Consider the following 12,647-nt stretch of genomic DNA (forward strand, 5'->3'; position numbering starts at 1 on the left):
TCAAATGAAACAACCTTCCCTCCCATTTAAAAATTGCCTGCTCCTTATTCCTCTAAAACCTGGTGCCTGACTACACTGAATATCCCCACCAGGTTAGAAGGATAGGGTTCCATACATGCTCCTTCAGAGTAACCTAGTACGCCAGATCCTGTTTAACTTCCTGCAATTTAAAAGGCTCGTCACCTACTTCCACCTAAAGCCAGGCAGAGCCACTGTAGGAAAGTCTTCCTTTATCCCTGTAGTGGTGCCGGCTGTTTGACCAGATGAGATTATAACACTGTTGCTCCAAGGATATCCTCCCAAAGGCGAACTTTAGTCATTGCTAAGCAAGTTTGAAGTAACATCCTAAAGACAATTCTTACATCAAGATATTGTGATACCTGTCTTCTGTAATCTTGCAACTCCATTATTTTATTTATTAAGATTGTTAAGGTGTGCATTTTAAAATACAGCAATGTTATGTTTTAGTGTACATAAACTCTAATAAAATCAATATAGCTCCGACCGAGTTGATATGAAACAAGACAGGAAGACTTTGACCCAGTTTTTGAGCCAGGACCTCAGTTGAAATAAATGATAAAATATTTAGCAATCTGTCTTTTCTAGTACATTTCTAGCAATATATAGAACCCTGTCTATTATCGGTTATTCAATTGTATTACAAGGATTCGAAATGCAATGACTGCCATACTATAGGGAACATAATTGATGGTGCATATAATAATGGAATCAATCATAACTGGGGACATGGCTAAAGAAAGATGTTTGCACTCTTGAAAAAGAGAGCACTGATCCATCAATGTGTCTTTGAGTACAAAATAAAAGAAAGGTTGAAGGAACATAACAAGCAAAAAAGGGTTATATTAGGTTCACTGTGATTGTTGTGGTGCACATGTATTAATCAGAATATTTAATATTGGTTTTAATTCTCATTTCTTATTTTCCAGCTGTAAATGATTCTGTTTTAGCAGTCTATGAAGCGTACTGGTACTGGAGGTGACGACACCAATTCCTAGACATCATCAGATCTTTTAAGAAACTTAATGGCAATATGATTAGACAAAGGAATCTAGGATTTAAATGATGCATGTAGGATTATGTACTCCAGCCATGCACAGTGCTTGAAGGATGGTCTGAAATTTCCGTTTGCATCAACTGAACAGAAATGGCTAATAGTTCTCATAAAAATGGAAATAAATGAACAAACAAATATTCCAGGTAGTGGTGTATTGATTTAATCAGGTAGACCTCCAGGGTGTGCATTTCTGTGTATGCATACTAGCCTTTTCTTTTTGTATTCTTTTGTTTAATCCCAGAATATAGATTTTTATTCTTATAGTATGAGCAGGACATTAAACTTCCTTAAGTCTTCCTGGACATTCAATGCTAGTCTCATAGGGATGTTTGAGGACAATCTCTTTTTTCATTTTAAAGACCTTTTTAGCACAATAAAAGACAGTGTACTGATTTCTTTAAAACGTTTCTGTTACCTGAGTTAAATGTCACACGAAATGTCATAAGCTACATATTACAAGTCATCAGTCAAACTGCCATTGACTCATGCGTCGGTTTCTGTTCTCTTTGTTCTGGCGTATTCCGGCTTTAAAGGGCTTCCTGTGTATCCAAACTTCACAAATATTTTACCACTTAGTTGATCAAACCCTCTCTGTCAAACAGAAGCCCAAGTGCTTTCATGTTAGAGGCAAGCATGTGGAAGAGGTAGCAAAAACGCGGGTGAAATGGCCAGCAGTTGTTGTATTACCCTCTCTTGCGGCAGTCAGGAAAACTAAAGCCAAACGAAGTAGAACTATGGAAGCTGGAGAGGGAAAAAGGCAAACATAGTTAACCTATTCAGGAAAAGTCTCTCTCCGGGCACTGCAGGCAGTGTCTTCATAAAAAAGAAGGAAATGGCTAATTTAGTCTGAGGTGAGCATGCCTGTATGTGAAGACTGCTGTCCAAAATCCTGTAGGATTTGAGAGGGAGTTTGGAATTGACTGACTAATGAACTCATGAAAATGACAATATTTGATTAAATTTGGGTGTTTTTCCAACATTCCAATACTTTCTTCAGAAAATCACTGGCTTCAGGCTTTCAAAAGGTAACACACCCAATGTAAACATAACTTTTAGACTGAGGAAAGCAGCCGCCTGACAATTTTTAAGGGCAGCATTTAAGCATGTGACACTGCAGGATATTAAGATATATATATATATATATATATATATATATATATATATGTCATGGTCCTGTTTTCCTGTCTGTGTTTCCCTTGTTGGGCCGCCAGATGGCGGCACTTCTGTTTTGTGTCCTGCTCCCCCCCTGTTAATTGTATGATTGTTTTCAATTGTCTCGTTATCCCATCATTGTTCCCACCTGTGTCTTGTTATCCCCTCCTTCTGGTTTGATTGTTTTTTGAGTTCACCTGTGTCTTGTTACCCCTTGTCTATTTAAGTTCTTTGTCCCCTTGACTCAGGTGCTGGTTCCTTGTGTTTGTTCCCGAATTCTGTTTGTTGCAAACCGTATGTACCTGCCTGTATTTTGTTCCTGACTTGTGTTTTGTTTGACCTTCCCTTGTGCTCTGCCTTCCCGTGTTTTGCCCTGCCTGTGTTTTTGAGTTCCTGTTGTTTTCGGTTTCATTAGATTATTTTTTGAGTTTGTGTTTTTGCCCATTGTGGCCTTGTCTGTTCCCTACTTGTTTGCCTGTCGTGTTAGTAAAGTCTTTGTTAATTTTCCCTTTGAGTTTGTGTTTTTTTCCCTCTGCATTTGGGTCCCCCCTACCCGTACCGTGATATATATATATATATTTCATGATAACCATCAGCATATCGGTGAACCTACTGAAAGTCAAGAGTGCTTTGTGTCTGGCATCATATGACATCTCAATGCCTTTATATTGGGTATTGTACAGCCAGAATCTGATGCAAAAAATTTAATGATTCAGATTGAGGATGCTAGCCTTTTTATATAAAATTATTGCTGACTGCTATTTGTGGCAGAAAAGAGCAATAAACTTCCAAGCTTCTACTTTTGTTTCTCATCCAGTCACCTATGTGAAGCGCTGTGGCACACTTTAAGCTTGTCATCACTTTATGAAGACCACCTATCTATCTCACAAAGAAGCTCACATTCATTGCTGGGGGAAAAATACCCAAATCTTATCACTAACAGAACTTGAATGACAGGGGTCATGTAGAGGCTGAGTCCTTGGTATATTCAATTACTGTCACCCAGGGACAAAGCAGTCAGTTGACACTGGCTATTCATAGAGCTCTCACAATGTGGCAATTTTAGATTTCCATGAGTCAGATGAGATTGTTTTTCCTTTTTTCCTGAGTGGGTTGCACAAAGGGTGGAGGGTGGGCAGTACGAAAATGTAACGGTGCAGCCACAGACAGGGCTATGGGTATATGTCGCGCAAGATGTATAGTATAGAGAGATGGCAATTCCAGCGCCTTGAATTTCACTGCGAACTCTAACCCTATTTCCGTTCTCAGCTTGTTGAGTGATGTTTCAGTACAAAAGAGGCATTTACTTGTGCATGTTTTCATTCTCATACTCTATGGATTTGGCTTATTGTACTTGTCCCTAAGGGGACTGTTTCTAGTTTGTTGCCCCTGTCTTAAACATGAGATTTAAATACACAGTTTATCTTTATTAATGAGCTCAACAGAAGCAGAAGCACTCCAGTACACTAGGAATGCTGGTACAGAAAATCAGTGTTCACAGGGTATGGTTTAAAAGCTGTCATATTACATTTAACACCACACTACCATAGTAGTGGTCATCTAAACTGCTGTTTATTTTACGACACAGCTTATTCATTCGAAACAGGCCAGAGGATGCTAAACAAAAAAATGTCCTTACTGTAGATAGACAATGCATGCTTTTATTCTGAATAGATATAATGTTGGGGGGGGAGTAGGGTTATACAAAAGCCTGTAATTCCTAAAAGGATCATGGGCCACATATTTATTGTTTCATTTCTAATCCAAAAACCCCCTGTAAAACATTTTGTGATGTTCTGTCCCCAGGCCACTGCAAGGTTGGGACAGACATTTTTTTCTTGATTTTGGTCCCCTTTCACATTAGAAAATCACTCCATAAAACTGCCATGTCATCTCTAACTAGTTCCTATTTTAGTTATGGAACCAGTGTTGTGTGGAATCTCAGTTGATTTTTTTGGCTAAGCATTGGGCAGCATAACTGATACAAATATACATATATTTTTGGGTCTTTTCTTTTCCCCACAAACTTCCTGTTTTTCACTTAATCCTCTCAAACCAATACACCTGGATTGGGTGTGCTACTGGCAGACCCCCAGCAGTTTCCATGACAGCATTGCATAAGTATGGATTATCTCATAGTTATGTAACTCACCTTCCTGAATTTGCATGAGAAAAACGTGTGTATTCACATGACAACTCAAAAACCAAATATGAGTAATCTGATAAACAATAAGTAATATGAGCGCAATCTTTGCTGAGCCGTTTTTTATTTTTATTTTGAGGGTTTTAAAAAATCTGAATTTTATGGTTTTATTAAAAATCACTGTGGAGTTCAGAACTGGCATTAATTTATTGACCATAAAAAAATGTAACTATGAATATTTATGCAAATGAAATGAAAATGAAATACATTTTTTAAATGGAATACTGCACAACTCCTTGTCTGTCTATCTAACTCTAGTGCCCCTCTAATCAACTAAGCTGAAATTATTTCCTAAAGGAATTTACTTCTCCCCATAGGTTAGTTTTTGAAAGTGATGATCAGTGATCACTCTGGGATTTGTTGAGTGATTCTAAAATTATTTATGTGTATGTGTATACTGAGGTTTTGTTACGTTACCTTCCTATGCATCATTTATCACATGAGAAGAAAATATTTTGGATGTGCCAAAATAGATTGTACTGAGGTTATATGCTGTATTTGTGTGTGTGTGTGTGTTTATATGTTTGTGTTCTTTGTGTGTGTGTGGGGGGGGGGGGGGGTGCGTCAGTGTGGTGAATTGAACCTCAAATAGTTAATTATGAATCTAAAAATCTTGGTCGTGGGCAATTCACTTCCTGAATAGGCTGGATCAATGTGATATTGACCTCAAACCTGGAACCTGGTCTGTATTTGTCCAAGGCTAAATATTTCCATTCGCTTAAAGCATCTTTAATGTCATGTGAACTAATTTATCTAGAAACACACTTTATTGTAGTTATTTGGTTTTATTGTGTAGTTATTTAGTTTGTGTACTTTGCCCATCTTACTAAACAAAAGGAGAGTCTTGGGGTTTATTTAACTGTTTCCTGATGTTGCATTGCCATCTAGTGAAATAATTGGGCACTACCGAGCACAAAGGCTGATTTGGGAAAGCTCATACCATGTCACGTCAGCTGTGTGCTTTGAAACTAAGAAGTACAGATTAATGAACAAATTACGAACCATCAACCCTTCATATATTTTCAGCAAAATACGGGCTGTTTTCAATCAACATTTTTCTTTAATTTGGATAATAGATAAATGCAAGACTGTGTCTTTGGTTTTCCTTTTTTTTCTTTTCTTTTTTTTTTACAAATAAATCAGCCAAAACCAATTTAGCAAGCACCCAAATGATCTCACTGTATTGTGTTTGTGAAGAAAATAATAATAATGTACATTTATTTGTATAGTAAATATTACAGGAAATGTTAAATGAATTCTGAACATGGAAAATAAGGGGTGGTTTTCCCCGGAGTCTATATCTATATGTGTAAATTGATTACATCAAAGCTTTTAAACATAAAAACACACACATTGCTTGCTGTAGTCAGTCAGTCATACTGTCAGTTATAATTCCTGATGTCTTAGTATGATGACAATATATAATAAAAATGTTCATGATTTCAGTTGATTCTTTGAAAAAACATTTTTTTGAGTACTTTCTGACAGTGTTGAGTTTCATAAACTAATCTTGTATCCTTGGTGGCCCTAATCCTGATTTGGGCAAAATAATGTATCATCGTAGATTTATATTTAATGATTTTTTAAAGACAAATATGTTTGGTCAAATTGTGTAATTTATCAGTATTGTGTCTGCTCAAACTCTAAAATAAGCACTCACCATTTCTGTGTGAGGGCACTTGTCTTAATAACAATGGAACTGAATAAAATCAAATGCTTTGGTGTGAGAAATCACCAATATGACAAGTTCAGTGAGGAGGGGAAAAAAAGCATTAATGAAACTATAATCGTTGTTTTTTATTCCAAGAAAAATGAAAACAAAACCTCGCTTATGACAGGGTTTGTTTTAATATGAAGAGATATGTCATCTTTTCTTCTTATTCATCGGACAGACATTTCCAATTAACATTAGTTTCTCATGCAGAATGTCACATCTGGAATGAGTTTACTTTCAATACACAACTTAAGCAACAGTAACTACACCAAATGGACTGATTTGTTTACAAAGATCACCTGAGACATTGGCCGCTGATTTGTAACATGGTGCAAGTCTCCAAACATGAAAAAAAAAACAAACTTGGCAGTCTCTGCCTAAGAGCACACCGTGATCCACTTACAAATATTCCACCCCCATGCATGATAATGGAAATTTAATGGTATTAACAAATCACATGGACTGATGCAATTTTTTTTACAAGATCCTTCTATGAGATTTTTCTATGAGGTTTTACGCTCAAGATCTGTAAGGATCACATCCTTTTTTCTCAGCACTTAGGGTTGGATTTTGGCTGACTTTTTACAGGAAGTTTTTCCCCCTCTTCATTTGTTTACTTGACAGCGTGCCTTGCCAGTTGAAAGGCTAAACGGCTTGAGTGTAGGCCATCTTTTATGATCAAACATCAGAATCGCTATGTTTACATAACCCATTGGACATTTCAGTCTAAACATTCTGTGATGTGACACAGTTGTTGCCAAATGTGAAAGCAAATGTGAAAACTAATATGTATTTCCTCATGTGGAACAAGTTGAGTGTTCAGTTTTTGAAGGGTTGATTTCAAAATAGAAATGATTTAATGGAGCATTAAATTGTAATAAATACTATTAGATTATTGTGCCCTGTTCAGCAGACAAAGACAGGGTAGATGTGCACCATGCGCTCATATACATTCATATCTGTAAGACACGTCATATGTAAACCATTCCTCATTCTATCTAGGTTAGATCTGGTTAGAGCAGATTGTCCCATGCAGTAACCTTAGACCACCAGGCAAAACGAAAGAAATAAACATAAACTAGGCTTTACCATCATACACTCACCGGCAAACTGCACCCGTTAATGCAAATATCTAATCAGCCAATCATGTGGCAGCAACTCAATGCATTTAGGCATGTAGACATGGTCAAGACGATCTGCTGAAGTTCAAACCAAGCATCAGAATGGGAAAGAAAGGTGATTTAAGTGGCATGGTTGTTGGAGCCAAATGGGCTGGTTTGATTATTTCAGAAACAGCAGATCTACTGGGATTTTCACGCACAACCATCTCTAGGGTTTTCAGAGAATGGTCCGAAAAAGAGAAAATAACCAGTGAAGTTCACCTAGGGAGAAACAGTTATTTTGTTATATTCTATTCTACATTCTGATATTGACTTTGTCAGAGGCTCAAAGGGAGTTACAGAATTTCTCTACCTTAATATATTACATAATGTCACTTATTAGAGTACGGGGCTCCCCTACAAATCAGCCACACCAAGCGACCTATGAAAAAAGATTTTTTTAAATCCACCAGCCTTAACAATGATTGTGTTCTCGGATTCACTAGCTCATATGCCTTTAATTAACAGGGATGGTGCTGTGTCGAGGCTCAACTGAATGTTTGGCAGACATATCACCCTGATTCTTACTCACACTCATCTTCTTGAAAATAATCTACAGAAAAAAGCTCACTTCAGATTGGTGCTCCCATATAAAGAGTATCAGCCAGCTTAAATTCAACAACACATTCTTTAAAAGGGAAGTACAACCATTTGAGATGATTCTGCCAAAATGACTATTTCTGCTTTTATGCTGTTTAGACTGCTTGTGAACTCGGATATGTTCACCGGAAAAAATAGTACAGATCTTATCTGATCATATTGGCGGTTGTGTTTGGATTCAGTATGTGTTTGACTCTTGACTCGTGTTTGATTCTTGACTCTTGTGAGCAAGTCCACAACTCCCTCTCATGTGACCTGCAAGGCAGATGATCTGTAATCCTGGCATATGACAACAAGGTAGTACAGGTTCAGTAATATCATCAGAAGATTCTTGACAGTGAAGAAGACCAGCATTGGATGCAAGACCTCAAAGTAGATCATGACCATCAGCCGGACCAAAAGGAAGGGTCCGTCCTGGATAAAGAGACTCTGCATGATGTTCCAGATTTCAGTTCCATGCTTCTTCAGAAGAGAGTCACTCTGATCCTCACAATATTCGTCTTCTGTTGATTTCCCCACTGAGGAACACAAGCATGGTGCACTTAAGAAAATTGGTTTTTAAAAATCCCAACAATGAAGGGTCCTTGCAGCTTGCAAAATTGATTAAGCTAATGTAAGGATTTCAAAACCCTATAAAAGACTGGCCTCACAGTTTAATTTCAACATTTCCCTCAAGAGTAAATGCCAACTTCCTTCTTAATGGGAAGACATCTATTTTAAAATTTCCAGCCAGGGATATAATTACTTCAAAGAATCAGGAAGTAACAGATCCAAAGTTTCTCACACAAAACATTTCTCAGAATTCTTTTGCAGTCTAATACAGCTTCTTAAGTTTCATCTGAATAGGACAAAAAAGTTTGGGTCAGGGACAAGAGTGCTGTAATGGTCTACAGTTTCTGGTAGGTTGGTATGCACGCAGACAGCCAGATACATGTTTTAAAAGACTGACCTGACAGATGAAAAGGAAACTGAAGCATGCTCCATGTCCACACTGCCAAAATGAGATAGACCAGTTTAGAACTGTGGTCCCTGTTGAAAACATACATTTTGGACGTATTATTGTGGAATGGAGATGAATCTGGGTGAGAAGGGTTTTGGGTTGGCCAGGAAATCAAAGTTTGGTTTCCTGAATGAGGAGTATGGGGAAAATGTGTTTTTGTAAGCATATGACGCAAAGCAGCTAATTTCCTAGAAGCAGAGTTGTGACTTGATTGGCAGGATTGAACGTACTCAGGTTACAGCTGGTTCACATGGTGCAGAAGACCCATCAAAAACATATTACACATTGCATGACTTCAGCCCACTTTAGCTCTTTTAATTGACCTCTAGAGTTTGTCTTGACTCAATCTAACACTCAGTAGGTACATATACATACCATAATGAGGGTGTTGTGGGCTATGATTTCCAATAACTGATCTGCCTCACAGTTTCCCAAGTGACATGCAGACATCAAACAAATGAAAAATTCTCTCATTCTTCACCAAGTATTACTGTCCAGAGCCCAGAGTGGATAAGCAACATCCATTAAATTCATAAAATTCCATAAAATTTTATTGGAACAGTTGAAAAAACCACTGCAGTCTTTGTTGGCCTTTTGTTTACATCTTTTTAATACCTTCCTGGAATCTCGGCTACATGCTTTCACAGTACTAATGCTTAATGCATGGTAATTGGTTTGCTTCCCTAAGAGGTGGCTCTTCAAATGCAACAGTGGGTTCATGAGAGACTCAATAAAGAATAAAGAAACCCATTAGAATCAATAAATTCACAAGCGCAAGCACAGGCGAACCTTATGTCATTAGCTGAGTAGAGTGTGTTTTAGTTGGCTTCATTTCTTAGAGTTCTTGCCACAATTGTTTTTCCCCGCAATGTGCCTGATGCACACAGGTTACCCGTATTCATCCGAAGGAATTACAGTTCCCCACTGACTGGCACTACCTTTCTGCTGTAGCACTATGTGGTCTGTTGGGTTTCAAATTGTCACTGGTTTGCCCAAGCAGGAGAGGGCACATGGCACAGATTCAGGTGGCACAGTGGCCACTTGAGAAGCAAACTGGCAATTCCAAATTGGGGAGAAAAGAAGGGGAGGGAAATTTGTTTAGGAGGGTGACGCATTGCTATGCCTGGGCTGTACCAAAGGAAAGATCGGCAAACTCACTTTATGTCTGAGAGCGTCTCGTTAGTGAACTCCAGTATGTCAGCGGCGGTTCCCACAAAGCTGAGGAGAAGCTGTGCGAGCTTGTCCCGGGTCACCCCGCCTCCGAGGGGCAGCAGCCACTTCCCCACAATAAGCAGGACCAGGAGGCTCTCATGCAGGACTAGAATCCAGTCATCAGCGCACACAGAAGACAGCAATTTTAAAGGGTCCTTCAGAAGCACAGAAGAACATAAACAGTCAACAGCTCCATAAAAAAACCCTCTTTTCTAAAAAAGAACAATAGATCCACCTAGGAAACAGAAAAAAATCTAAACTTCTCTTCAGAGTCCTTTATTATGAGTACTTGGCTGTCTGCAAGGTCTAGGTACAACCTATAGCCCTTTTCTAGAAAACCTATGTGCATGTTTGTTTTTTTGTTGTCATTATTACAAGCTGGGCCAGTTTTTTAAATAGTTTTATTGGTATAGTATAAAACCATTTTTCCTTCTGTTCACAAATGCTTCTTGTTGGCACAGAAAAATATTACCAAACAAACCACTTCGTAAATGGTTAGGCTAGACAAGCACTTGGGGGAAAATCTCAAGTAATATTTAGGAATATAACTGAAAATGTAAGAAAAATAAACATACCTCAAAGGTGTCATTTTTCATGGGGCTGTTTATAAGGGAATTTATAATGCTTGTCCAATTCTTGGCTGAGTTCAGTTTCCAGCACTGAAAATAAAAAATACAGTACATTCATCATAAGATGTGCATTGAGTACAGAAAAAGTTGTCATGGAAGCTACCGCAGGTGAAAATTCAAACCACACAGAACAGCATGCTGTTTGTAGGCCTGGAGATTTTATGCTACTTTGACTGGACGAAAAATTGAAAACATCCCTATCCATGACAGGGGATATTAAAATATTAAATAGCATAAAATATACTCATGAAGACATAACAATGATCTGAGGCCACAGTAGTATGAAAGGGGGAAATAAATGTGATACAGCATTTTTGTAAGTATATGTAAAATCCTACCTGAAGATCATTTGTTTTATTCATGTGGTCGTCTAATTCCAAAATCCACATAGATGGTATAATGCTCATGAGAAATAGCAAGAGAGGTGGCGAAAACCTGTCAGATGAGAAACCAACAGAAACATAAAGTTCTTAAGGTATTTAAAACGTAGATAGTTCTGTTCACCAGCAAACACCTACAGACCCGGACACGTTTTACTTTCGGAGATTTCCTTCCCCGTATAGTAACAATGGAATTTGCAGGACATCCGTAGCAGAGCACACTGTTGTTTAATTATAGTCACAATTATGAAATGCATGCCTATCATGCAGTAGCCAATACAACTGTGTAGTTCTTAGAGAAAGACCTGCAGTGTGTGTGTATGTGTGTGTGTGTGTGGGCAATCATTCAATAAGTATATGAAACCAATGTTAGCTATCTCTGTGTAATTATCACAATACAAAAAGGCATAAACGGGAAAAGTCGACGTATTTAAAGGATGTGATGTGAACTAGGCTTAAAACTGTAAATGTGTTTCATCTTACCACTTGTAGCCATTTCCTTTTCTTCTTTTCAAAGTGAAAAACATTTCGACAATCAGAGGCAAGAACAAAAAGGTCAGAAACCAATACAGGTAATTATTTGTAACCAATGTCACTCTTAAGACAGAAATGAGCGAAACAAAAATGAACAATGATCTGGTAACAACTGCGCATATAAAACTAACCAGGATCATATTGTAGGCTATGTAAACACGGTAGACTAGTCTATAAAGTATGTAGACTATCCACAACCTCAAATGCAACCTCAAACCTCCTACTGTGTCCCGTTATTTCTGTAACCCTCCAGAAAAAAAATGAAAGCACAAGCCCTTGACAGAAGTCCCCGTTTTTCACGGGGAAAGTTAGGTCTAGGTCTCATCTACATCCTCCCCTCCGCTGGACACAAAATACAAGATAGAAAAATTGCTGCGATATGGTTCGAGGAAGCTAAAAACTATTCGGCTGCACGTTGATTCGTTGTCGGACTGTTCCAAATGAACGTATGATATCGTCTCGGTTAGGTTAATGCTGAATTTTCCTAAGCATATAGGCTATACCTCCTAAAATGCAGATTGCAAATAGGTTACCATTACATTAGGTATTATAACCATGGACCATAACATACGCGGCCAATTAGTCCGAAGTCAGCGTGGGCTATTAGCTACTATTAGGTTAGCCCATGGGCGTAAATTACGGGGGGATGGAGGGGTTGTAACCCATCCATCGGGGGTGTAGCCTGTAATGTATTTTACATTGCAATTAAAAGAGTCAGCAGCAGCAGCATTGTAACATAGTTTATATAGAATTGCCTGTTTAGTAGCCTTTGTCTCGTGGAGATGTCGGGACGTTTTGCACTACTTCTCAAATGTAGCAGAGTATTTGTAAAATTCTTAGTAGACTTTATTTGTCTAATGCCGTCCAAGCATGTTTCAATGATACAATTGTTTGATTGGTTTAAATACCTAAATACCCGTAGAGCCAATTCTAGGCAATCAAAATGTATCGCGCTCCGTGCGCGCAAAGAAAACCAATCATTATTGAG

The 12,647-nt window shown here is 38.1% G+C and overlaps 1 protein-coding gene across 1 annotated transcript; it reads right to left on the reverse strand.

The window, feature by feature from the left end:
- Positions 1-6,259: 6,259 nt before the first annotated feature.
- Positions 6,260-12,501, reverse strand: tmem26b (transmembrane protein 26b). Its single transcript, XM_064320308.1, has 6 exons — positions 11,609-12,501; positions 11,084-11,180; positions 10,692-10,775; positions 10,063-10,271; positions 8,854-8,933; positions 6,260-8,422 (listed from the first exon to the last, which is right to left on the reverse strand). The coding sequence occupies exons 1-6, from the start codon at positions 11,797-11,799 to the stop codon at positions 8,151-8,153; spliced, it is 933 nt and encodes a 310-aa protein (XP_064176378.1). The 5' UTR covers positions 11,800-12,501; the 3' UTR covers positions 6,260-8,150.
- Between the last annotated feature and the right edge of the window lie 146 nt (positions 12,502-12,647).

This window comes from Anguilla rostrata, chromosome 2 (assembly GCF_018555375.3).
Source record: "Anguilla rostrata isolate EN2019 chromosome 2, ASM1855537v3, whole genome shotgun sequence".
Lineage (NCBI taxonomy): Eukaryota > Metazoa > Chordata > Actinopteri > Anguilliformes > Anguillidae > Anguilla > Anguilla rostrata.

Excerpts from the sequence above, each read along its gene's own strand:
- tmem26b (XM_064320308.1), bottom strand. The coding sequence starts at position 11,799 with ATGATCCTGGTTAGTTTTATATGCGCAGTTGTTACCAGATCATTGTTC. Across the intron at positions 8,934-10,062 it reads GAGACGCTCTCAGACATAAA|GGACCACAGTTCTAAACTGG; the intron begins GTGAGTTTGCCG and ends TGTTTTCAACAG. Across the intron at positions 8,423-8,853 it reads GTTTCCTTTTCATCTGTCAG|TGGGGAAATCAACAGAAGAC; the intron begins GTCAGTCTTTTA and ends TGTGTTCCTCAG.